Source organism: Dunckerocampus dactyliophorus, chromosome 1 (genome assembly GCF_027744805.1).
Source record: "Dunckerocampus dactyliophorus isolate RoL2022-P2 chromosome 1, RoL_Ddac_1.1, whole genome shotgun sequence".
NCBI classification, from domain to species: Eukaryota; Metazoa; Chordata; class Actinopteri; order Syngnathiformes; family Syngnathidae; genus Dunckerocampus; species Dunckerocampus dactyliophorus.
The window spans coordinates 14019710-14046440 of NC_072819.1; the positions used below are offsets into that span (position 1 = coordinate 14019710).

General features: G+C 45.5%; 1 protein-coding gene across 1 annotated transcript; it reads left to right on the forward strand.

Annotated features, from left to right (window-relative positions):
- Positions 1 to 23543, forward strand: cacna1fb (calcium channel, voltage-dependent, L type, alpha 1F subunit). Its single transcript, XM_054796382.1, has 51 exons — positions 1 to 241; positions 4070 to 4305; positions 4375 to 4475; positions 4594 to 4699; positions 5063 to 5202; positions 7462 to 7613; positions 7684 to 7836; positions 7908 to 8104; positions 8174 to 8277; positions 8372 to 8523; positions 10291 to 10365; positions 10440 to 10521; positions 10756 to 10782; positions 10860 to 11020; positions 11106 to 11331; positions 11411 to 11618; positions 11687 to 11807; positions 12015 to 12090; positions 12172 to 12220; positions 12285 to 12345; positions 12424 to 12526; positions 12615 to 12744; positions 13327 to 13386; positions 13462 to 13568; positions 13893 to 13980; positions 14092 to 14199; positions 14277 to 14329; positions 14418 to 14564; positions 14650 to 14851; positions 14938 to 15096; positions 15181 to 15291; positions 15386 to 15469; positions 15556 to 15684; positions 15752 to 15817; positions 15896 to 15987; positions 16104 to 16263; positions 16345 to 16472; positions 16568 to 16664; positions 19208 to 19310; positions 19382 to 19483; positions 20207 to 20337; positions 20405 to 20515; positions 20585 to 20642; positions 20711 to 20924; positions 21054 to 21161; positions 21235 to 21344; positions 21402 to 21514; positions 21591 to 21792; positions 21867 to 21920; positions 21986 to 22086; positions 22159 to 23543. Exons 1-51 carry the CDS (start codon positions 223 to 225, stop codon positions 22423 to 22425), a joined length of 6144 nt encoding a protein of 2047 aa, XP_054652357.1. The 5' UTR covers positions 1 to 222; the 3' UTR covers positions 22426 to 23543.
- The last annotated feature ends 3188 nt before the right edge of the window (positions 23544 to 26731 follow it).

Consider the following 26731-nt stretch of genomic DNA (forward strand, 5'->3'; position numbering starts at 1 on the left):
ATTCAGATTAGTGAAGCCGAGCTGAATTTGTCTCCTCGCAGCCTCTCGCTCTGTTGTTTCCACATCGCTCTGCTGAGCTCTGTCATGCCTGAAACAATCTTTGGAGATCAGATGAAGGCGTGAATGACCAGCAGTGTGATCGAGTGGTCAACATGCTAACTTTTGTTTGTGAGAGGCCATGAAGACACCAACATGAATGTCTGAAGTGGACTGCCACGAGACATGCAGCACAACCACAAAAGTAAGTTCTGTTAGCTTTACATCTATGCCATGTCTTGTTACATCTTGTTACAATAGTGTTTCGTGATCATGTTAATTATGCTACTTTGCAGGCTACAGGGGTGTAACGGTATGCGGTTTGATGTGTGCTTTAGTTTTAAGGACAAGGTTTGGTTCATTTTGGGTACAGCAAGGGAGAATGAAACTGCTTTGTTTTGGTGTAAACAGCATTAATATTTTTTTTTAATGAAGCATAAAAACATACAAACTACTAGCCGGTAATCCTTCCATAAATACTATTCTCAAGTAAAAAATACAAACATGACATAATATATAATAGGTGATGATGTTTCTTTTTAGGAAACGGTAACATTCAACACTGAATTATTATTTTAAAGTGTCTTATTGTCGTCATTAATTGTTCCATCTTGAAGCCCCATTCAACGTCTCTAATAATGGTGGCCACTTGTCTTTGTCCGTTTACGTATTTCACCGGAAAAGCCAAGTGTTCCCAAAAAAGGAGACGTTAACGATGGAAGAGGGTTTGGCCCTATCGCTAGCCATGACTCCCACTTGCCAAAGTCTGGGCTGCACTGTATTTGTTTACAAAGTAGACACGTGACTACAATAGATCCCTGCTATGTTCCGATATACACCCCCGTGAATAGCGAACAACTACGTAAAATGGACGGCACCCGTAAAAAGTGTTCAGAATACGGTATTGTACTTATAAAATGTGCAGTTACTCAACATAACGTCATGTCAAAGCGTCTTCCTGCTGGAAAGTCTTGAGTGAATTGACTTGTGAGACAGCGTCCTCTGCTGGGTTAATGGCTGCAGCACTCTTTTTCTTCTGCAGAACCATCAAACCACTTTCTATTTAAATTACCATAAATAACTTAGTTATAGTTATTTACAATTTAAAGCACAGAAAAAAATTGAATATGCGGGGGAGCAAATGACGTACTTCGAATAGGCGGGTATTTAATATACATCGCGAGGCAGTTACACTTCCTGTCCCTCACTTAATGACGTGTAGCGTTTCAGACATTGGTGCAACATACCAAAAAATCAGACCACAAGTACATGTACTTTACAACCCTAGTACTTACTGATATAGGATAGAACTATTTGAGAACAAATATTAGCATGAATGTTATCACTGACGGGCCGCACGGTGGTCTAGTGGTTAGCATGTTGGCCAACACAGTAACAGTGTGTGCGTGGGTTTTCTCCGGGTACTCCGGTTTCCTCCCACATTTCAAAAACATGCATTTTAGGTTGATTGGCGACTCTAAATTGTCCATAGGTATGAATGTGAGTGTGAATGGTTGTTTGTCTATCTGTGCCCTGCGATTGGCTGGCGACCAGTCCAGGGTGTACCCCGCCTCTCGCCCGAAGTCAGCTGGAATAGGCTCCTGCATGCCCCCGCGACCCTAAAGAGGAGAAGGGGTATAGAAAATGGATGGATGGTTATCACTGACAATAGCGCTAAAGTTAGCAATAATATTACCATCAATGTTAGCACTAATGAGTGTAGTGGTTGACTCACCTGACTTCAGTGGCAGGTAATATTGGTTCAGCCCCCACTCAGCGATGGTGTGAATGTGAGTGTGACAGCTTTCTGTCTCTTTGTGCCCTGTGATTGATTAGCGACCAGTCCAGGGCGTAGTCACTCTTTCCAAGTCAGCTGGGATAGGCTCCAGGACGCGACCCTAAACAGGAAGTGTTAGAAAATGGATGGATAGATCAGCACGAAATATTTACATCAATGTTAGCACTAATGTTACTGATTTGCAACCTTAGACTATAAAAAGTGCACAGGCATGCCACTGAAAGAGAGATCCTTGCGGCAAACTGAGGTCATATCGTTGATAGATGCAAACATGTGACGTCACGTGTCAATGCTGTATTGTGCTTGTTGTTTCTGCTACATATGACTGTCTTTTGTTTACGTTCGACTGGCCTGGAATATTTCCTAATAACTGATATTATTGCTAATGTTAACATTCATGTTAGCTTTAATCTCAGATCTAATGTTAAAATTAATTTTGGCGTGGTTCATTTGCTCTGTGTTGAATTGCTCAACAACAAAATGACGACAGCCGTCTTCCGTCTTGGTTTGTTGTCTTCTCCAACAAGTAGTGCAAATGCTAACAGAGGTCAAAGTTCAGCTTTTTGACATGGCAGTATGCAGGTGAATGTGACCTTTGACACCCCTCCTTCCCCCGATCCCTCAACGAGAGATCGTAGTTAATCCTTCCATCCTGGCACGGGATCAGACTTCCGGCTGTCGGAATTAAGATGGCGTCATGATAGTGTTGTCATGGAAATGAGCACTAAGTCACTGGTTGCCATGGCAGCAGAGTTAATCCCTCTCTTTTTTGTTCCATCATCTCATATGTACCACCTGACCATTGACTGATTGATTGACGCACAGTCTCAGGACAGCTCAAACATGAGCTGAGGAACATCGCAGAACTCAGATACACTCATGTGCTCAGTCAAGTCAAACTTTCCATGATGTGTTTATAAGCTCCACCCACTCCTTCTATCCTCTGCCCACCTCCGCCACCATCGCCATGGCTGCAAGTGAGCAGTGAAAGAAGAAAAAGAAACGTTCACTAAATAACCTGATGACCTTCCCAGCTGGACCAGGCTGCAGGGCCCACACACACACACACACACACACACACACACACAGTGGCAGAGCAGTGAAAAGCAGAAAGTTAACAAGGCGTATGAGGTTTGTGTGCCAGTGATGTGCTACACACAAACACACGCACACGCACGCGCACACATCCTACCGTTTGTCTTTCTTTTTGTGGACTAGCTAAAATGTCCTCACAAAGTCACATGTCCTCACAGAGACACGTTCTCTCGGTAAAGGTAGTGGCGCACAAGCAGAGAAAGACAACAGCACACACACACACACACAAGTCTCCCAAACAAGGAGGTCATGCGAGTCCTCATACACACACGCACGCACGCACACACACAGTCATACATGCATTCGTGCGCGCTCGCTGCTGTCAGGATGATCTCAGTTGTCTCGGGATAATTCGGGCATAATTAGACGGATTCTCGTGGGGCAATGTAGGGGGCGGGGTGTGTGTGCGTGTGTGTGTGTGTGTGTGTGTGTGTGTGTGTGTGTGTTGTGCAGCTCCACACAGAGAACAACACAACGTGAGCAAGAGTCATGTGACCCGCACTGTCCTAACCTCAGATGCCTGAGGACATTTATTCATGTTCAGCGCCCCCTGCAGGCTCACTTCACTCTTTATTTCTTTATTTACTCCTTTGCTTTTATTTATTTATATGTTCGTTTCTTTGTGTCATTAACCTCGCCGTGGAATAATTATTCATCTAGTCATGTACTGTAGCATGCTACATTAACGTGTTGCATGCTACATTAGCACGTCGCAATGGCCATATCCCCCTGCGCCGCCATTTTGTCGTACATTGGTATCAGCTGTTGTCAACGTGTGTGTGTGTGTGTGTGTGTGTTTAAGAGGTTTATCAGCTTTGTGCCACAGCTGGACACAGCAAAGCATTGTGGGAAACAGGAAATCTAGGAAGGTCGAGCGAGGCGGCAGTAATCTTGCTGAGATGTTTGCTGTGGTGTGTGCGTGTGCGTGTGTGGTGCTCAGGTAGCACTAACACACACACAGAGATGTAGGTCACAGCTGTTCACTACAATGTTTCAGTGTTCACCTTCATCTCCTCCATCATCATCCTCTGAGATGATGATGACACCAGTTACCGTTAAACTTCCTGTTTCATTCTTTCAAGAACGTCACGTGATCACGCGTTCACACTTCGACCCTTCACCTTCTCGTCTTGTTTCCAGGCGCCTCGCGCAACGGCTACGCCAACGCAGTAGATGGCGAAGATGGCGAGGGCGAGGAGGCTGGAGAGGGGGACGGAGGAGGAGGAGGAGAGGGGGGAGAGGAAAGAGATGGGGACTGGGATGAGGAGATGGACGGCGATGGCGATGCAGTGAGGATGACGAGGACTGACACCCTCCACTCCACCACCAGCTCCACGGCAACCCAACGCAAGCGAGGACAACACGCCAAGAAACAGGTGAGACAACACGCTAACAGACAGTGTGCCAAGAGACAGGCGATGTTGATGATGTCATTTCCTGTCCAGGTCCAGGGCAGTAATCAGGTCCAGCGAGCTCCACGGGCATTGTTCTGCTTAAAGCTCAACAACCCAATCAGACGTGCTGCCCTCTCCATCGTTGAGTGGAAGTATCCTTAACACAACCCGTCAGCTAACTGTTGGCATACTAACACTGACATCACTTCCTGTTAGTCCTGTTTGAGGTGTTTCGCTAAAGACAGGTGAGCTTCCTTAGTGTCCCTTTAGACCCTTTGACATCTTCATCCTGTTAGCCATCTTTGCTAACTGTGTTGCTCTGGGCGTGTCCAAACCGTTTCCCGAGGATGACTCCAACTCCACCAACCACGACTTGGTGAGCTGCATTCCTCACCTGACCATGAGCTAGCGTGATGCTAAGCTAGGCTAGCTTTGTGCTAAGTTAAACTTTGCTGACTTGTGGCTTCATGTTTACATATTGTCAAAGATGAGTCTGTGAAAGAAATGATTGACAGCTCTTTCAGTGGATATGATTGGTTTAGTTTCTGTCACTGCAAGGACATCACAGTGAGGACTTGTGGACACATAGTGAGGGCATTTGGACACTGCGAGGACATGTAGACACTGAGGCTTTTGGACACTCGGTGGACGCACAATCAGGCCAATTAGACACACATTGAGGACATTCGGACACACATTGTGGGCATTTGGACATAGTGAGGACATGTTTCTCCTGTAGGAACAAGTGGAGTATGTCTTCCTCATCATCTTCACGGTGGAAACCTTCTTGAAGATTCTAGCATATGGTCTGGTCATGCATCCAAGTTCTTACATCCGCAATGGCTGGAACCTTTTGGACTTTGTCATCGTCATCGTGGGGTAAGAAAGATCTTCATCTATTCATTTCCCGTCGATAGTAGGTGTTAGCGATTCGTTTGAATAAAGATTCGATTCGTATCACGATTCGTGGTTGCCGATACGATCCAAAGACAATATTGGTTAATTTAGTAACTTTAATTCAGTAACTTTTTAGCCAAAAACTCAACCAGTGTGACTGTGAAATAAATACGTGGATACTGGACAGTGCAGGTGAAGTTTCCTAGATTCCTGTTTTTTGTAAGTGAATCAGGTCTAAATTATTCATAATGCTGACATACTTTGGAATAAGTCATCAATGAATACAAAACATTAGTTACGAATGCAATACAAAATCAGGATGAACAGAGGGTGGTATCGCTTGCCATTATAAATTATTTACTTTAAATAGTGCAATTCAAACCTGCACTTTGAACCCAAAGGTGATGGACATTATGCAAATGCCTCTGCAAATGAATGTGGTATGGTATCTTCTATTAAACTTTCTCACCTGTACGGGGCGATGGCAGCAGGCACTTTTTTTTTTCTGATAATCCTTATAATCAGAGCGGCCGTTTGAAAGAATGGTGCAGCAACTAGCAAGAATACATGTCATTACGCAATATGTACCAGAAACACAATCAGTGCTGTGCATACGCGAGACCTACGTCACTTCCTCTTTTAGGACATTTTTACGACAGCGCTTCTCCGATGTCATGTGCTTTGGTAGTTATTATTTTGTAAATGTATGAACATAAACGGCCAAACAACCATACTTAATATATGCAACATATTGGGGGTTATTTTATTAATGACTCTTATTAAAAGAGATGTTTCTATCGTCTATGACAAGACTGACCTACGTAAAAAGTTACACAATGCACGTAGCGCAGACATAAACGTCATATCCGGCTATGTATAATAAAGCAATAAATTGAATAAAACACATAAAATCTTTGGTTTCATTCTTTGAGTGTTTAAATGAGAGAAATGTGAGAAAATGTTCATGCCTGTCTGAGAAAAGTGTATAAAGTGTCTGGCGAGGGGTTTTACAGACTGAAAACATATCCTGTAAACGAAAAAACATATAGTGTAAATGAAAAAAACATATATAATAAATGAAAAAACATATCCTGTACAAGAAAAAAAAAATTCTGTATAATGAATGAAAAAACATACATAAAAAACGGGAAAAAAATTGAGTTTTGAACTCTTTTGAGTTGATTGTCAGTACTCACCTATTATTACAACTAAGTTCAGTTAAGTGTATTTAAACGGATTATTATTTACTATTATACTAATTATCTGATTATTATTTATTATGATTGAAGAAAAACCTTGACAATTATGTTACTACATTGTTACATTACCTTATCATTTTCCATTGTATCATTTGCCCACGTATCAACTGGTAAAGACTACATCGGAATACAGGAAGAGTATAAATGTATTGCAATTGATGTGAAATGGACGAGGGGTAGGATTAAATAAACTTTGCTTCTTCCTACGCCTTTTGGACATGTGGAACTGCGAGTTGAACTATGTGATGTATTCCATTTTAACTTGTATGCATGTTCAAGTACAATTAAACCATTACCATAGATCGCTATATGTCGTCCAGAATGGAAACTTGCTGAACACAGATGGATGTAGTTGGATCATTGGTGTATAAATTGATGCATTGATGCAGTGAATGAATCGTTACACCCCTAGTAGATAGATGTAAGCAGATACAGTTTAGTTATTTGTGGTGCAGCGGTTCAGCGATTCTGAGTCGAGGCAAACGTGAGCTGACGTCCTCGTTTGGCGCCGTCCGAAGTCACCGCCCGCGGCGCCGCTACAATTTGTGTGATTCAGCTTTGTTGTGGTGAGCGTGCGAGACGCTCGGCTACACTCAACGAGCCTCGCAGCCTTGTCACGGCGGGCCTGAAGAGCTTCTGTAGCTGGTGCTCGCCACTTCCTGCTTTCAACCTTTGATCACCTGACCAGCCGAGGAGCTCATTCCTAATGAAGGTCGTGACCTCTCTGTTTGCTTGACACATGTCCTAATTGGCTCATTGAGCTGGTTAATTGCATCACTTCCTGTTGATTAACCCTTGCTTTACAAGCCGTCAAAAGCTTTTAAGATCTGTTGGACTTGTCCTGTGTCCACGCAGTCTCTCTCTTGTTATCCTTGTCCAGCCCAGCAAGACCGTCAGAGTCCACTTCATCCCCATCATGTTGACCAGATGTTGTTTTCATGCGACGGCGAGGGCTGATGACGTCTTCCTGTCTCCACCACAGGCTATTCAGCGTGGTCCTGGAGACCATGACCCACAAGTCCGGTGAGCAAGCGAGCACTCATCACATGCCGGGCAAACCTGGAGGTCTGGACGTCAAAGCTCTGCGGGCCTTCCGGGTGCTGCGTCCCCTCAGGCTGGTGTCCGGTGTTCCCAGTGAGTGTGGTCGGGTGAGCACGTGGTGGTGACATCACTTCCTGTACACTGACATGAGCATATGTGGCAGGTCTGCAGATCGTGTTGAACTCCATCATGAAGGCGATGGTTCCGCTGCTCCACATCGCTTTGCTGGTCCTTTTTGTAATCATCATCTACGCCATCATCGGCCTGGAGCTCTTCATTGGACGCATGCATAGAACCTGTTACTACATCGGATCTGGTATACACTGCCGCTGCCTCCACCGCCACCTTCATTAGGCCGTACGACCACTAACACCTCTGTTCCCCCAGACAACTTTGTGGAGGACGACCCGGTGCCGTGCGCCTTCGCAGGTCATGGGCGGCAGTGCGCAGTGAATGGCACAGAGTGTCGCGGACGCTGGGATGGACCAAACGGAGGCATCACCAATTTTGACAACTTCTTCTTTGCCATGTTAACAGTGTTTCAGTGCATCACCATGGAGGGCTGGACTGACGTCCTTTACTGGGTGAGAGTCCGCAACCACACGCCTCTTTATACAGCAAAGTGTCATGGCTGCCCACACTCGTTTTCATAGATGAATGACGCCATCGGCTTTGAGCTGCCGTGGGTGTACTTCGTCAGTCTGGTCATCTTTGGTTCCTTCTTCGTTCTCAATTTGGTTCTTGGTGTCCTCAGCGGGTCAGTAAGCTTGCTCGCAATAGCAAACGTGACCATAATTGTTTTGCCAGTGTTATGTCACTGTCGTTAAATGTTGAGCCATGCCACGCCGCAGAGAGTTCAGCAAGGAGAGGGAGAAGGCGAAGGCTCGCGGAGACTTCCAGAAACTTCGTGAGAAGCAACAGATGGAGGAGGACCTGTGCGGATACATGGACTGGATCACACAGGCCGAGGACATGGACGAGCTGGACGAGGATGGAAACCCACGTGAGTGTGGTTTAAATAAATAAAAATAGGAAGGAAAACATCAAGAATAAAAAAATAAACAGAAAGAACAAGATATCATAAACAGGATATGACACATATTTTTTTAGCACAGCATTTCAACTTTATTTATACGGTACAGCCTACATGGGGGAGTAGAGTCTGTTGCACGGTCAAGCTGTGTTCATCATAAAAGATTTATTAAGTGCACAGGCAGTGTTTTAAGTCCGATTTTAGCATTGCTAAGTGTCATACAAGCAGACCAATGTCCGCATTTTTATACTCGACACTAGGGGTGTCACAAGATCTCACGAGATTAAAACGTGACAAGATTTCTTGTTCAGAAAAAAATGTCTCGTGGGCACTAGGCCTGGGACGATAATAAATAAATTAATTAATCACACAATAAATGAAAATGAACTGGGTAATTTTACCGGTCTCAATACATTGCCAATGGCATGCATGTCTGTTTTCCTCGCCAGGAAGCGAGCTCACTCTGTGCAATGGTTTCAGCACCTTGGAGCGTTTTTTCCAAGAAAAAGAGCATGAACTGAATGAGCCTTCTTCTCAGTCACACAGGGCGGGTGGAGGCAGGGCAGGTAGCATACATACAGAGTGCAGAAGAGTGTAACGTCGTAGAAATTATGTTATTAGATTGCAATATAGTGTCATATATTTTGTATATTTATTCCATTGTACTTTTCTATCATCTTGTCTCATGAACTGAGTGTCTCGTGACAACCTTACTCAACACGCATTTGACCCTTGAATATGCTTGTACTCTCCGTACGCTTGTGCTCTCCAGGTATGCATTTTGTTGCATTTCGCTGGTTTCAGTTTTGAGTTCAGTCTGTGAAACCTGGTTAATGCCGTTGTGTCAAGATGCCAGTGTACACCAGCTTGCTCCCACCGTGCAAACCCTCTTGCGTCGTGTGACGTGCACTTTCCAAAATAATCAAACCTCGTGGACCTTAAAGGCTGTGGTTGGTTGGCTTGTAGTACATTGTTTCCTGTGTGTATGCGACTTGTTCAGAAGGCGTGCAGCCAACCTCCGCGAACGCCTTCTCCTCCAATGTCAGATCAACATTCAAAATAAAAATTACTGTTGTTATATTCATCAACTAGGTCCAGCTGCAAAAACGCTCTCCTTATCTCTTTAATTACCATTGTTGACTCGCCACAAAGGAAGCTAACAAGCTAAATAGTCAATGAGAGTTGTGGTTGCTCATAGAGTTGAGAGTTGATGTCATGTCATGCGCTCAACGCTGACAAAAATGAATAAAAGCACAGATGTTCAAAGTGCAGCCCAGTGGCCATTTGTGCTTGTGGCTCTTTTTTTATTGGCTCACCGCACAGGGTAGAAATGAAATGAAACCTAAAAAAACAACAAAAATGCAAAAACATAAAACTATCATAGTGTTCCGCACCCCGTGATGGGTGGAGTACTACTTTCTTCAATGTTGGCAGGTTTGTACAAATGTAAAAAGAAGTGAAGCAGTTCTTCGATAACAAGTCAGAACACAAATGGTGATGCTGGAATTTTACTGCTTTTTTTCACATACTTCATGTAACTCCCTGTCTATATTGTGCTTCTTCTCTTAACACCTCTTGTTTGATGCTCATCCTTATCTTGGAAGAAGCGACAAACACACACAAACGCTAGCTAAACTGAACATTTGTGAGACACACTGACTTCTGACATGACGGCAGTATGAGCTGAAAGTTTTGTATTTTAGTTGAATTTGCCTGTGTGTGTGTGTGTGTGTTAAGGTCTGTCTCTGGGTGATCTGTCAGACAAGAAAAGAGGAAAGTTTGGATGGTTCAGTCACTCCAATGAAACACATGGTGAGACTGCCTTACATGATGATTCCAACATTTGGATCAGAACTTTCGATGGTCACATCACTTGTGTCTCCCAGCAAGTCTTCCCGCCAGCGAAACGGCGTCTGAGAACACGGAGAACATCGATGAGGAACATACTAACTGCTGCCAGGCCTGCTGGTAACACACACACACACACACACACACACACACACACACACATTGAGCTGATTGACCACAAGCCCCGCCTCCCATGTTCATTAGCTCAAGGTAATTTCTCTGCTGTCTGTTGTCTCGGAGACAGCTCGGTGTCATCATGTCAACATTTTGGAGTCACATGATTGTGGAGATTAACATTTTTTATAAGTGTAAGCCCCGCCCCGTTTGGACTAACCTCACTTTGTCTGGTTTCAGTGCTCGAATGATGAAGATTGGCTGCTGGTGAGTTCTCATATCAACAAACATAAACGTAAACACTGGCAGGAAGTGATCATACCCCTGTTGCTGTGTGGATTCAGTCGCACGCTGCGGCGCTGGAACCGAGTATGTCGTAGGAACTGTCGCACTGCTGTCAAATCGGTGACTTTCTATTGGCTGGTTCTGCTGCTTGTCTTCCTCAACACGTCACTCAGCGCCTCTGAGCACTACAACCAACCTGATTGGCTGACGCAGGCGCAGGGTATGAACGGTGTGCTGTCTCTGTCCATGTTGTGTGCATGTGGTGTGTGCACGGCGGTGACACTGTGTGTGTGCCTGTGGCGCAGACATCGCCAACAAGGTGCTGCTGTCGCTGTTTACTGTGGAGATGCTGCTGAAGATGTACAGTCTGGGCCTGGCGCATTACTTTGTGGCCTTCTTTAACCGCTTTGACTGCTTTGTGGTGTGTGGTGGCATTGTGGAGACCATCCTGGTGGAGATGGACATCATGCCACCGCTGGGAATTTCCGTGCTGCGCTGTGTCCGCCTGCTGCGCATCTTCAAGGTCACGCGGTGAGAAGACACGCACAGTGACATCAGCGCAGGCTCCTTTGCCCCAAACCCTGACCGCCGTCTGTCTCTATCTGCACAGCCATTGGACGGCTCTGTCCAACCTGGTGGCATCGCTGCTCAACTCCATGAAGTCCATTGCCTCGCTGCTGCTCCTTCTCTTTCTCTTCCTCATCATCTTTGCACTGCTGGGAATGCAGCTCTTTGGTGGAAAGTTCAACTTTGATGAAACGCAGACCAAACGTAGTACCTTTGATGCTTTCCCGCAGGCGCTGCTCACTTGCTTCCAGGTAAGTTTGCTGATGTCGCAGCGTGGGTGGTGCCAGGGGGCTTGACAATCGACAGAGAGCCTGTGCAGATCCTGACAGGCGAGGATTGGAACGTGGTGATGTACGATGGCATCATGGCGTATGGCGGCCCTGTGTTTCCCGGGATGATTGTCTGCATTTACTTCGTCATCCTCTTCATTTGCGGAAACTGTATCCTTCCTGTTTCACGGTGCTGCCAAGTGGCCATGCGTGTAACAGCATCTTCGCCCAAACAAATATTAGATCGAGAAGAGAACCCTGAGGAACACCGCAAACGTTAGCCACTAGCTCGTCAACTGATGTTGGTTTTAGGCCGAAAGAGGGTAACTGATGACCTTTGTTTTCAGTTCAATACTAAACCTTCTTAACGTGGCTCAGACATCCTGCTCAACGTCTTCTTGGCCATTGCCGTGGACAACTTGGCGGGAGGGGATGGAGACGACAAGAAAAAAGAGTGAGTGGCTGCACAAACATACACAGGGTCAGAGGTGGGGGCAGGGCCTCATTCTGTGCTGCCACTGTGTCCTCCATGCAGGGAGAAGACGGAGGGGACAGAGGAGGAGACAGAGGGGGAGCAAATTAAGGTGAGGAAGATGATGTTGATGAAGATGGCAAGTGTCACGTCCCTCGTTAACATTGCATCTGCAGGTGGACATTGACGAGGACACGGAGTATGAGGAAGAGGAAGAGCTTCAAGAGGGCGAAGACGGTGAGATGATGTCATGCAATAGTTATGCTGTCTTAGTGTGGCGGCCATATTTGCTGACCTCATGATGGTCTCCATCAGATGGCGGTGTCCAGCTGAAGATGGCCGACCTGGCCCCGCCCAAAGAGAAAGTTCTGCCCATTCCTGAAGGCAGTGCCTTCTTCTGCCTCAGCAAGACCAACCCGTGAGTCTGCCCACATTCCCTCTGCAGACACTTCCTGCTGGCTGTACACTGATTTGATGACAACATGTGAACGTGTGTGTTTCTCCAGAATCCGAGTGGCATGTCACACTCTGATCCACCATCACATTTTCACCAACCTCATCCTCGTCTTCATCATCCTCAGCTCGTGCTCATTGGCCGCTGAGGATCCCATCAGAGCTCACTCCTTTCGGAACAACGTGAGTTTACACGCACACACACACAGGTGCATTGTGGGAAGGGCAGCAGATGAAGACCGTCAACAAAAATGGCGGACAAAGTCTGAGCTACCAGTCGTGTTTAAACCGGGGTGGAGCTTGAGCAGATTATTCCAGAAGTGGGTCAGTGCCTGACGAGAAAATCACCAGTCTGAACGTGCACGCACACGGCGAGCAGCAGCTGTGCTCACGCAACGCCGAGCAATCCCGCATGTGCACACGCACACAGATGTTGGGAGCATTGTGCACATGCATGGCACACAGACACTTCGCTAATAGTGTTGCCACAGCAACTTCAATGAGTTTGGTCTTTGTACTTTGTTGCTGCTCAGCAGGTCACTGTAACTCGCAGACATGTCCAACTTGGACTGACCTGTGTGGACACAACATAACATGTGTCTTGACTGAGGATTGACGAAACACCTAATGGTCTTTGGACTTTGATCCTATTTCAGTCAGGACTACAATTAGTGGACATGTGTCTGATCCCAGCGGTGAATGCTTCATGGCTGTGCGGGAAATGTACTGGTGATGTCAGTGATGATGATGTCATGGCGTGTTCAGGTTCTAGGTTACGCCGACTACGCCTTCACCTCCATCTTTACCGTGGAAATCCTGTTGAAGGTAAAAAAACAAAAGACAGCGATGATGGTTGTTGTCTGTCCTCCAGGCTGATTTCCTGTTTGTCTTTGCGGCCAGATGACGGTCCACGGAGCGTTCCTACACCAGGGCTCCTTCTGCAGGAACTGGTTCAACTTGCTGGATCTACTCGTCGTCAGCGTTTCGCTCGTCTCTTTTTTCCTGCAGTCAGTGCTCACTCACTCACACCGCCTTCTGACAAAGTGTACTGTAGATACTGTAGCTAGATAGCTACATAGATACATCTACTTAATATACTTGTTAATCGTGTGAGGTTAGAAATGATGTAAACATGTGTCAACAATGTTTTTTGACATTTATATGAAGCTAATGGCATGTTAGCAAACTGTTTAATTGATAAAAAATGTTTTTGTAGTGTTTGAGGCCTGTCCCTGCTGGAAGAAAAACACATTCTTACTGTCTGTGTGTGTGCGTGCGTGCGCATCTGTGTGTGTGTGTGTGTGTGTGTGTGTGTGCGTGCACACGCACAGTTCCAGTGCTATCTCGGTAGTGAAGATCCTAAGGGTCCTCCGCGTGCTCAGACCTTTGAGGGCCATCAACAGAGCCAAAGGCCTCAAGGTATGTGAACATGCTCAAAATGGCCGCCTTTGCTCTATTTTATGCTGACTCTTTGTGTGTGTGTGGGTGTGTGTGTGTGTGTGTGTGTGTGTGTGTGCATGTGCCTCACAGCATGTGGTCCAGTGCGTGTTTGTGGCCATCAGAACTATCGGAAACATCATGATCGTCACAACGCTACTCCAGTTCATGTTTGCGTGCATTGGTGTGCAACTGTTCAAGGTGAGATGTGCTATCTATATGCATAAATATATAGGTTTTATCTACTTGTTACGATGATAATGGTGTTGTGTTTTCAGGGTAAATTCTATCGTTGTACTGATGAGGCCAAACACACTCCCGAACAGTGCAAGTATGTCCAGCCTTCACTCTTCTTCTTATAAGCATTATGACATCATCATTACGTGTGTGTGTGTGTGCGTGTGTGTGTGTGTGTGCAGAGGGACCTTTGTGGTGTACAAAGATGGCGACGTGAACCATCCGATGGTGCGAGAAAGAATTTGGCACAACAGTGACTTCAACTTTGACAACGTGCTGATGGGAATGATGGCACTCTTCACCGTATCCACCTTTGAGGGCTGGCCCGCGTGAGTACTCTGTGTGTGTGTGTGTGTGTGCGCGTGCGTGTGTCTGTGTGTGCTGTTAAAACTTGAAGCCCCTCCCCCACAACAGCCTGCTGTACAAGGCCATCGACGCCAACGGGGAGAACTCGGGTCCCATCTACAATTACCGTGTGGAGATCTCCATCTTCTTCATTGTCTACATCATCATCATTGCCTTCTTCATGATGAACATCTTTGTAGGCTTCGTCATCATCACGTTCAGGGAGCAGGGCGAGCAGGAGTACAAGAACTGTGAGCTGGACAAAAACCAGGTGACCCATCTACCCCGATATTCTCACACCTCTGTTCGCCCAGACGCGTGCTTGAGTCCTCTCTATGTGTCGCATGTCGTCCACAGCGCCAATGCGTGGAGTACGCTCTGAAGGCTCAGCCTTTGAAGCTCTATATTCCCAAAAACCCGGTCCAGTACAAGTTCTGGTCCATCATCAACTCCACTGGATTCGAATATGTCATGTTTGTGCTCATCCTGCTCAACACCGTCACGCTGGCTGTCCAGGTAAACTACCGCTGGCAGGGCCCAGAAGGAGCTTGGGGCACCGACCCACCTTGTGATGGTGTGTGTACGTGTGTGTGTTTGTAGCACTACGAGCAGTCCAAGACGTTCAGTGACATCATGGACATCCTCAACATGGTCTTCACTGGACTCTTCACTGTGGAAATGCTGCTCAAACTCTTAGCGCTCAGACTCAGGGTGAGACCTGCACACACGCATGTCCGCGTGTCCGTATCTGAACAGGAAGTTTTTCCACAATAACGAAAGTCTTGTGTGTGTGATTGTCATACAGCATTACTTTGTGGATGCGTGGAATTCCTTTGACGCTCTCATCGTGGTCGGCAGTGTGGTAGACATTGTGGTCACAGAGTTCAGCGTACGTAACAACAGTGTGTGCGAGCGTGTGTCCGTGTGCGCACAACCAGCTGATTGTCACGGCGTGTGTGTGTTTGTGTGTGACAGAGCGGAGAGGACAGCTCTCGAGTGTCCATCACCTTCTTCCGCCTCTTCAGAGTGATGCGATTGGTCAAGCTGCTGAGCAAAGGGGAGGGCATTCGCACACTGCTGTGGACCTTCATCAAGTCTCTGCAGGTGTGAGGGGGCGGGGCCTTCGTGACGGCCTCCCAGTGGCGCTCGATAACATGTCTCGTGTGTGCAGGCGCTGCCGTACGTCGCCCTGCTCATCGCTATGATTTTCTTCATCTACGCCGTCATCGGCATGCAGGTGATCTCTTCACGCACGTGGTGCACGTGGAGGGGTTTTCAGCGATGTCACACGTGTCGTGTAACTTGTCTCTATCAGACGTTTGGAAAGATCGCCATGCAGGATCACACTCAGATCAACAGGAACAACAACTTCCAGACTTTTCCACAAGCCGTCCTCCTCCTCTTCAGGTCAGGTGCTCTTCTTCACTTAGGGCCACCTAGTTATCATCAGCAGCAGCAGCAGCATCATCATAGTCAGCTTCTCACTCACTGTGTGTGTGTGTGTGTGTGTGTGTGTGTTTCAGGTGTGCGACTGGTGAGGCGTGGCAGGAGATCATGTTGGCCAGTCTTCCTGGGAAACGCTGTGATCCCGAGTCCGACTATGAGGCAGGAGAAGAGTCCAGCTGCGGGAGCAACTTTGCTATTGTTTACTTCATCAGCTTCTTCATGCTGTGTGCTTTCCTGGTGCGTACACACACACACACACGCACACGCACGCACACACAGGTCATTTCAATAGCACATGTGTGTGTGTGTTTTTTCCAGATCATCAACTTGTTTGTGGCTGTCATCATGGACAACTTTGACTACCTGACACGTGATTGGTCTATTCTGGGTCCACATCATCTGGACGAGTTCAAGAGGATCTGGTCGGAATATGATCCTGAAGCCAAGTAGGACGCAGTCGCCACAAAAAGGCGCACATACAATACTTTAGTTTATAACATCATAGTTAGGATTGATCAGCTGGTGTGTTGTCATCTCTCAGGGGTCGCATTAAACATCTGGACGTTGTCGCTTTACTTCGGAGGATTCAGCCTCCTCTTGGTTTTGGAAAACTGTGTCCTCACAGAGTCGCCTGTAAGGTAATCAAAGAAGCACGCATGGAACATTCATGTAACAACAGAAAGCTAACATACAAATAACATATATGTAACATTTATCTTTCAACATAAAGCTAACATTCCAATGACATACTGTATGTGTAACATTCATGCAACAACATAAAGGCTAGAATATGTAATATTCATGTAACAGCATAATGCTATGCTAACAACATACAAGTAACATATGTAACATTCAAGTAACATACTGCATGTGGAACATTCATATAACAACTTCAAGCTCAAATATGTAACATTTGTGCAACATAATGCTAAACTATACAGTGTATAATATTAATGTAACAACCAAAAGTAACATACTGTATATGTTATATACATTTAACAACACAAAGCTAACATCCAAGTGACATGTATGTAACATTCTTGTAACATAAAACTAACTTTCAAGTAAGATACTGTATGCGTAGCATTCCTGTAATAGCACCAAGCTAAATATGTAACATTCATGTAACAGCATTAAGCTAACCTATGTAACATGCCCTTACCACAATACAAACATACATACACTATATGTAACATTCATAAAGCCAAAATATGTATAGTATATGTAATATTCATGTAACAACATAAAGCTGACATATTTAACAATGTAACAACATAAAGCTCGCATAAAAGATGTAACCTTCATGTAACAACATAAATCTAACATGTAACATTTATGTAATAACATAAAGCTAACATACCGTATATTTAACATTCCTTAAAAAAACATACTGCCAATATACAGGTATATCACAAACTTTTTGTCACTCATTTCAAAGTGAAACCCATATATGATATAGATCCATTACACATTCATACACAGAGTGAACTACCGCAAGCCTTTATTTTTTGCAGTGCAGTGTGTGTGGTGGCTTGCAGACATCGAAAGCACAATTCAGTATCTCAGTCAATGAGAATATGAGGTATACTTTAAACAGAAACTTCAGAAAACCCAATGGACCCACACCAGCAGATGACATGGCAGCCCAAATCATTGCTGACTGTGGAAACTTTACAGTGGACTTCAAGCAACTTGGAATATGTTCATCCCCACTCTTTGTCCAGACTCTGGGACCTTGATTTCCAAATGACATGTAAAATTGACTTTAATCTGAAAAGAGAACTTTGGACCAGTTCTTTCCACAGCCTAGGTAAGACACTTCTCATGTTATCTCTGGTTCAGGAGTGGCTTGACACGAGCAATGCGACATTTGTAGCCAATGTCTAGGATTCGTCGCGCGCTGACGCTGAGCCGAGCACTCAAACCCGGAAACTCGAGAACCTAAACTCACACGCTAACGTCGCATGAGGGTGCCGGCAAGTGATCCTAACATGAACTGTTGCCAACTCCTCAGTAAGAAAAGTAGTTATTGGCTGCCCTAGAAGTCGCTATATGACATCATTGGCTGATATGCATATTATTCGCATATAATGTTGTAAGATTTAGCGACAAAAGTGTGCAAATCAACCAGCCTACATCTCACTCCTTTCATCAGCGCAGGTAAATGTTTAGCATCCATTATTGAATCAGTTGCCCCTCCCCCATTTACCAGATTTAACAACAGATGAGTCAGCAGCAGCAGCCCTGTCTCCCCATGACTTTACCCCTCCCTGTTCTAGTGAAGAAGGTCAGCAACGCTGTTTTCAATGACATGTCACATGTCAATTACAAAAAAAAGAAAAAATATTTCTGTGATAACGGAAATTCAAACACAAATTATTTTTCCACATAATGATTCCATGTCAGCTTTATTTTTGTGTTGGCAGATTTCAAAGTTAATGTACTGTATAAGCACATATTTTTTAAGTCTTTCATAAATGTTAAAATCATTACTGATCCGGGACTGGTTTCACCTGGCTTGATTGATCCATGTCTGCTCATCCTGCCTTGGGCTTTGTGAAACCAATTAAGCCTAGACGCTCATGTTTTGGGTTGGTTGAGCACAGCTCAGTCATTTATCCCGGATGTCTGAATCCTCCTTTTATGTAACGGACCCCTGGACTCAAATTGCAGGTAAAGTATATATTTTTCATCATTGCTGCAATGCAGCGGCAGGGATACAAAACTAGCATAATGAGCCAACAAAATCACCAAATCAGCGCCAGGTGCGTATCGGCAGGAAAGTAAAAGTGGAGGACAAAAGCACGAAACCAAACAGGAAATGTAACACAATAAAAGCATGACAACCGGGACTAAGGAATGACCAGAAACAATAACAGGCTGTCACGCCGGATGTCACTCAGAGTGTGACAGAGACACTGAATTTGGGGTTTTCATTGTCTGTAAGCCATAATCATCAAACTTGGAAGAAATCCTTGAACTATTTCACTCTACTTGTAATGCATCTATATAATACATGGCTTTTACTTTGTGAAATGTAATTATTGTAGCTGTACCTATACGTAACAAGTGTAAAAATAAGTTTTACAAGGAAAAGGTCAAAACAGTCTATCTTAATGTAGTGGTCACTCTTGTAATGTTTGTGTCCCGACCTGACATGTGATCGCCGTGCTGTGGTTAGCGTCTGGTAGCCATGAACATGCCTCTCAACTCAGACGGGATGGTGACCTTCAATGCCACCCTCTTTGCGCTGGTCCGCACGGCACTGAAGATCAAGACTGAAGGTACAACGACAAGTGTCCTGACTGAGATCACATTCCTCGTTGTTGACACGCTCGTGCTGTGCTATTGCTAGGCAACCCGGACCAGGAGAACGAGGAGCTGCGGGTGATCATCAAGAAGATCTGGAAGCGAATGAAACCAAAACTTCTGGATGAAGTCATTCCACCGCATGAAGGTACAAACAGTACCATTAGCACGAGCCTCAGCATGCTAGTTGTTTCAGGCTGACTTGTTGGCCAATACTTTAATGCTATAGACCAGGGGTGTCCAAAGTGTGGCCCGGGGGCCATTTGCAGCCCACGGCTGTGATTTTATCAGCCCGCAGCACAGTCTAAAAATGTAACTTTACAAGGAAACTTTAAAAAAAACAGCGGCAAAAATGGGAAAATCAATCAAAAGTCAAAATATTAAGAGAAGAGTTGTGATCTAGCAAGGACAAAAAGCCATATTTTCACAAGAATAAAGTAATAGTATGAGGAAAAGTCGCAATTTTACAAGAATAAACATGTATTATTATGGAAAAAACGTCATTTTTAGTAGCATTTCACATATATTTCAAGGGTGAAATGCAGTTTTTTTCTTGAGCTACATATACAGTAGCTTCTTAGCATACCTCTATGTGTTGGTTTACAAAATATCAAAGTGGCCCTTGCGTCCTTTCATTTTTCAGTATGTGGCCCTCGCTGGAAAACGTTTGGACACCCCTGCCATAGACACTCAACAGTATAGGAAAGATGTGGTAATGGCTTATTTTCATTTGAACATGCACACAAGTTACAGTGGAATACAGTGGTGGCACGCAGAAGGGTCATGCTTCGCCATTCAGTAACAATAGAGAAGTACCACTGACCAGGAGACTTATTATTACGGTCCAGTCCTTCTGTGGTGTTTCCTGCAGAAGAGGAAGTGACGGTGGGGAAGTTCTATGCCACCTTCCTGATCCAGGATTACTTCCGTAAGTTCAGGAAGAGGAAGGAGAGGGGGGGTTTGAGTGTCGCGACAGACGCCACCAACCCGTCAGCCGTACAGGTGTGTGAGTCCCACGTCTTAACTTGCACTTCCTGCCACGCACACATTAACGTGCATGTGTTGGCAGCTGTGTAAAGCGGGTCTGAAGACTCTGCAGGATCTGGGTCCAGAGATGCGTCTGGCCCTGAATGAAGACCTGGAGGAGGAGGAGGAGGACGCCATGAGGGACGAGGAGGAGGTGAGCTTCCTTCTTTTACCGCACACTCACGTACACTCACATGCTCTCACGGTTTTCTCACCCCTGCAGGAAAACACAGGGGGGTCGTATAGAGACAGACGAGGATCCATGCTGACTACGCCCACTGGTAATGCACTCTTTTTCAGTCATGACCTTATGCATGGTTCACTTAGACCCGCCCTCTTCTACCGGCAGGCCCGGGTGGTGTAGTGGGTGACGGCGGCGTGGTGAATGGCGGCCTGATCCATCGCGTGGGCTCTCTCACCAAAATGTCCAACGGCAGCGACTATGACATCTCGCGGCGAGACAACCTGAGATCATCTGTCAGTCATCATCACCGCCGACCCTCAGTCAGGAATGGCCTAGTAGACCACGCCCAAAAGAGGCCGTCCTATTACAAACATGGAAGGTAGGCTGTTAAACTACAAACATGGAAGGTCTATTGTTGGAGTTTTTGCTAAAGCTAAGTTAGTAAATTCAAATTGATGCGGCAGTCATGAGTGTAGTTCCTCTATGGAGATTGTGCTGTGATTGACAGGAGGGACTCCAGGGACAGACACTGGAGGAATAGAGACATGGACATGTCCAGAGAGACACCCTACTGCATGAGAGAGGACGACGCAGACAGCTTCACCTCTGCAGACAGGTACACACACACACGCTCTGTGTGTCCATGTGTTTGTGGATGTAAAGGTGTGCGTGTGTGTGCATGTTTTCAGGTATTACCCTGACGAGCCTCCACTGCATGATGACGGCCACGCCCCCTACGGTCACTATGGTGAGGGCAGGAGGACCACACGGCGGCGCCTTCTTCCGGCGACGCCCACAGGTGAGCTGTTAGCGTTGATGACTTCATCAAAGATGGCTGATGGTGTTTGCCTGGCAGGTCGAAAGCCGTCGTTTAACATCCAGTGTCTGAGACGTCAGGGCAGCAGTGATGACTTACCTCTGCCTGGAACGTACCACCCCACCTCCCCGCCACGCCGCGTTCGTACTCAGGTACACACACACACACACACGCACACACACACACACTGGTGGTATTCAGGCACACACATGTTCCTGTCTCCACCAGACGTACGGCAGTTACAACTCTCATCAGTCGTCCGGTCGCTCCTCTGCGGCGTCCTCCGCCTCATGGGCCAATCCGTGTCCTCGCCGCGGCCGCCTCCTGTACGCTCCTCTCATCCTGGTGGAGGAGGAAGGAAGCCCCCCTTGGGGGCAGCGAGGAGGAAGGACAGGAGGGGGTGGGGAGTGCAAGCAGGAAGCAGGAAGAGGTGAGCAATGTCTGCTAGCATCAAGCTTGTCAGGTCACATGACATCGAATGCAATGTTGTGTTTCCACCATCAGGTGTCAGTGTGACTGGAGCAGCGCCCACTCCCATGTGGTACGGCGACCCTGCAGGTAAGACAAGACAGTCACAGAATGCCACCATCAACCGCTGTCTGATTTGTCATTGTGTGGTTTAGCCCCGCCTCCTTACAGGGCCTACACCACCCTCAGAGTTCCTTCTCAGCTCGGCGCTCCCTTTGGAGAGAAGAGAGGGTCAGCTGACAGCCTGGTGGAGGCGGTGAGCAACCGTCAGACCCGACTGGTGGAAAAATGATTTGTGATTGCATGATCGTTGTTCTCCTCTCTGCAGGTTCTCATTTCTGAAGGGCTAGGTCTTTACGCACGTGACCCCAAGTTTGTTGCCTTTGCAAAGCGGGAGATTGCGGATGCGTGTCACATGACCGTGGACGAGATGGAGTCGGCTGCCAGCGACCTGCTGGGGTCCGCCAGCCATGACTTGCTGAACAATGCCACTGCCGCCGATCCCACAGCACTCTACAGCGACGAGGAGCCAATCAGGACAGGCCGAGATGAGGACGAACTGGCAGATGAGATGACCTGCGTGACCTCATTTTGATGGACACATGTTCGTGACCAATCAGGAGTACATCGACAGAGTCAAAGGACATGAAGGTCCTCATGACATCCTCAAGAAGGAACGAACAAAGGACACAAGGAAAGGAGAGCAGGAAGGAAGGAAGACAACAGATGTTGTCATGGCAATGTGTTACCCACAGTGCATGTGCATTTGTGACAGGAAGTCACAAGTAATATTCCTTCTTCTCCAGGACGGGGCGACCATGCAGTTTGGTGCTATTTTAAGCTGGTTAGCATGCTAGCTTCAGTGTACAAAACATTGAATTATTTCACTCCCTTTTGATTGATTTTATTATTCATTTTGATTTAGCTTAGCACAAACATGTGATGCTCACTGCTAACACTGCTATCATACACATAAACGATGCATAAACATATTTCATAGCATCATTGTAAGAAAATAGCATCTTAATGCTCACAGTAAGGTCTTTGCTAAGTGCTACATGCCAACAAAACTGCTGCTCTCATGGCCGTCATCATGGCTATTGCTAGCTGTGCTGGTTGTGATGGATGAGATACTTCCTGTTACATGTAGCTGCACCAGGAATGGCCGACATCGCCATCAAAGTGGTCTTACCGTGACACGTGTGTGCCCTCTTTGGACCCCCTGTGAGGAGAATGCTGAGTGGAAAGAAAAACAAGTGTGTGAGTTGTTTAGGTCAAAGGTCATGAATTTTGGATCAACTTTTCGATATTTGGTCAAAATGTGTGTGTGTGTTGGGTTTTTTTTAATTCCTGATGTTTTTTAATTCCTTGCGTGTCAATCATGTTCTTCCTGACTGAAGGGCTTTGAACTCTCCACACATCAGTCACATGACCTTTTACCTCGAATAAAACGTGACTACAGGCAAACTTCCTGACTTCACCGCATGCTGCAGGCTGGCTGCAGTCAGTGCAGGCTGCTCACATAGTCACATGACTTCAACTCTTGCTCCTCCTTGGCTTTTCGTGGAGTGCCACCACGGTGATAGCAAAATGTGATGATAACCATAGAAGAAGAAATGGAACCCATTGCGACACCCCTTGGTGTCCTGGCTGCTCAGTACAATAAGTCGGCCGTGTTTAGTCTGATGTGAGGAGCCCGTCTTCCCAGGCCTGGTGAGTACATTTCCCAACTTCTTTTTACACTTGCATCATTAACTGTCATGCAAAGCTTTCATGCCATGGTTTAATGCTGGAGCAGGTGACTCCAGTTGAGTGTATGTCAACACACACCCTCAGTGTCGTGACGTCATTGTTGTATTCTCTTAATGTTGATGAAAATATTCAAAGTACATTCCCATACTTATTTTGTCTCCATCTACTTCCATCTACGGAAATTCGACCAGAAATGGACTCGCAGAACCAAATTGGGGGTGGAGGTTGGGGGGTGGGGCGGTCACTGCTTATGGACTACACTGCTGATGGGGATGTCATACAACTTCATGTCAAAAAATCCGAACTATCCCCACTAGTGCAGTTTTTCTTTAACAAGGGACCCAGAGGAAAATTTTGCTTGCTCTTCTACAGCTCAGGGGAGATTCTCAGATGTTAAAAACACAAAACATCTACAGCATCTTTATTCTGTATCATTTCAAAATGAAAAACACTCTGACTTATACATCATCATCAGCTGAGGTTATGCAGTTAGTTGTAAACGTGACCACATGGGATGTAAATCTGAATTATTACTGAAACTAGTACTACAGTAGAACCTTGGTTAGCGTCATAAATCCGTTCCAGACAGTCGGACTCTAACCAAAACTCTAAACCAAATCAAATTTTCCCATAAGTAATAATGTAAATACAATTAGTCCGTTCCAGAAAGCCAAAAATGGTAGCGCAAAACATGTTTTTATATTTTCACATGCAGAAAACAATGGGAAATGCATATAAATTCATATAAATGATGACCCAAAGACATTACACACATGGATTAGCTCAATACAGCTATAAAGCTATAGCTTTCTTGGTTCACCATGATAAAAAAAAAAAAAACTTTCAGCGTGGTGCTTGTTACTGTCAGGCAATCGAAGCTTCTTTGCTTAATAATCAGGCAGATGATTCTCTTATGAGTGTTTGTTTACTCTTACAGTTAAATGAACTTGCAGAGCAGGAGAGCGAACTTTCTCGTCGCAGTGTTTGCATACAATCAAGTTCGAATATAGCACGAACCGCGTTCACTTCCTGTTAACCCGACTTCAAAATAAAACACACTTCTCCTACGGAAGTACCATTAGCTTGTTTCTCGTAACATTTCACCACAAATATATTTCTATAGCCCTTTTAATGTAATCCATAACCAAATAGGGGGACATAGTCTTTGGTAGTCTTTGGTGGCGAAGTTAGTCTTTTCTCAATCAAGAGGGTGACAATGGCTGGGGCTCCGATGCATCACTGTCCACATAAGAGAGAGGCCTGGAATTTACCACTGCCTAGACTTCAAAATAGTGCAAGCGCAACATCACTGGTAATCATAAAACACCTCAAGTTATTTGAAAATTCCAAGGACAAAGAACACACAACGCATCAGAGGTTCACAGAAGTATAACACAGATCACAGAACTACACTCCTGATCAAAATCTTAAGACCAGTTAAAAAATTCCTAGAATTTGCATTTTGCACATTTGGATCGTAATGAGGTTTTAAGTAGAGCTACAATATGCAAAAACAAGAAGGGGGAGTGAGACAAAAAGCATTTTGAAAAAGTAATTTATTGAAAACAACAATTAAACTGAAATAGGCTGTTTATCAGCTGATCAAAAGACGATCAAAAGAACAAAAAACTCTCCAAACCAGAACAAAAACTGTTCTCAGTAGGACTCAGTAATGAGGAGCTCCACCGTTCTTGTTAATCACTTCAAAAATTGCTTTGGGCATGCTTGATGGGAGTGTTTCCAGGAGGCTAGTGGGAACATTGCTCCAAGTGGTGAAGATGGCTTCACCAAGGGCATCAACTGTCTGGAACTGATGGCCATTTTTATAAACTTCCCTTGCCATCCATCCCCAAATGTTCTCTATGGGATTGAAATGAGGGGAACATGCAGGATGGTCCAAAAGAGTGATGTTATTCTCCCTGAAGAAGTCCTTGGTCAAGCGAGCATTGTGAACTGCAGCGTTGTCCTGTTGAAAAACCCAGCTGTTACCACACAGACGAGGGCCCTCAGTCATGAGGGATGCCCGCTGCAACATCTGCACGTAAGCAGCAGCTGTTTGATGACCCTGCACCACCTGAAGCTCCAGTGTTCCACTGAATGAAAAAGCACCCCAGACCATGATGGACCCCCCTCCACTGTGCCGGGTAGAAAACATCTCAGGTGGGATCTCCTTGTCATGCCAGTAACGTCGGAAGCCATCTGGAGCGTCAAGGTTACATTTTTTCTCATCAGAGAATAAAACTTTATTCCACCTTTCAATGTCCCATGTTTGATGCTCCCTGGCAAAGTCTAAACGGGCAGTTTTGTGGCGTTGAAGGAGACGATGTCTTTGAATTCCTTTTTTGTTGTTTAAACCCTTTTCCCTCAGATGCCGTCTGATGGTTATTGCGCTGCAGTCGGTACCAGTAAGGACCTTAATGTGGGTGGAAGACCGCCCTGTGTCTTGATGGACAGCCGACTGGATCCTCCGGCTCAGCGCAGGTGTGATTTTTTTGGGTCTACCACTTGACTTTTTTGTTTTGTAATGCTCAGGATCTTTCAAAAAAATTTAGAATGACTGATTTACTGCACCCAACCTCAGCAGCAATGGCACGCTGTGAGAGGCCTTGCTTATGCAGCTCGACAATCCGACCACGTTCAAAAAGAGAAAGCTTCTTAGCTTTAGCCATCAGGAGGGCATGACAGTGTGAATGCCTGACAGAAAATGAACATTTTGAGCAGATTTAGGCTTTTATAGCCTGTGGTCTTAAACTTTTGATCAGCTGATAAACAACCTATTTCAGTTTAATTGTTGTTTTCAATAAATTACTTTTTCAAAATGCTTTTTGTCTCACTCCCCCTTCTTGTTTTTGCATATTGTAGCTCTACTTAAAACCTCATTAGGATCCAAATGTGCAAAATGCAAATTCTAGCAATTTTTCATCTGGTATTAAGATTTTGATCAGGAGTGTATATCAGGATGTCTCATGCAGCACTTTAAGTGGAGTTGCATTGTTTGACTCCTGATACCTGGAATCTTTTAACATTCACCAGCACATCAATATCAGGCGTCACATCCTGAGTGGCAGCCAACTTCAGGATGTGATTCACGTGCTGGTGAGTAAGCCTTGAGCACAGCTTTGTTTTATTTATGCTCATTACAGAGAAAA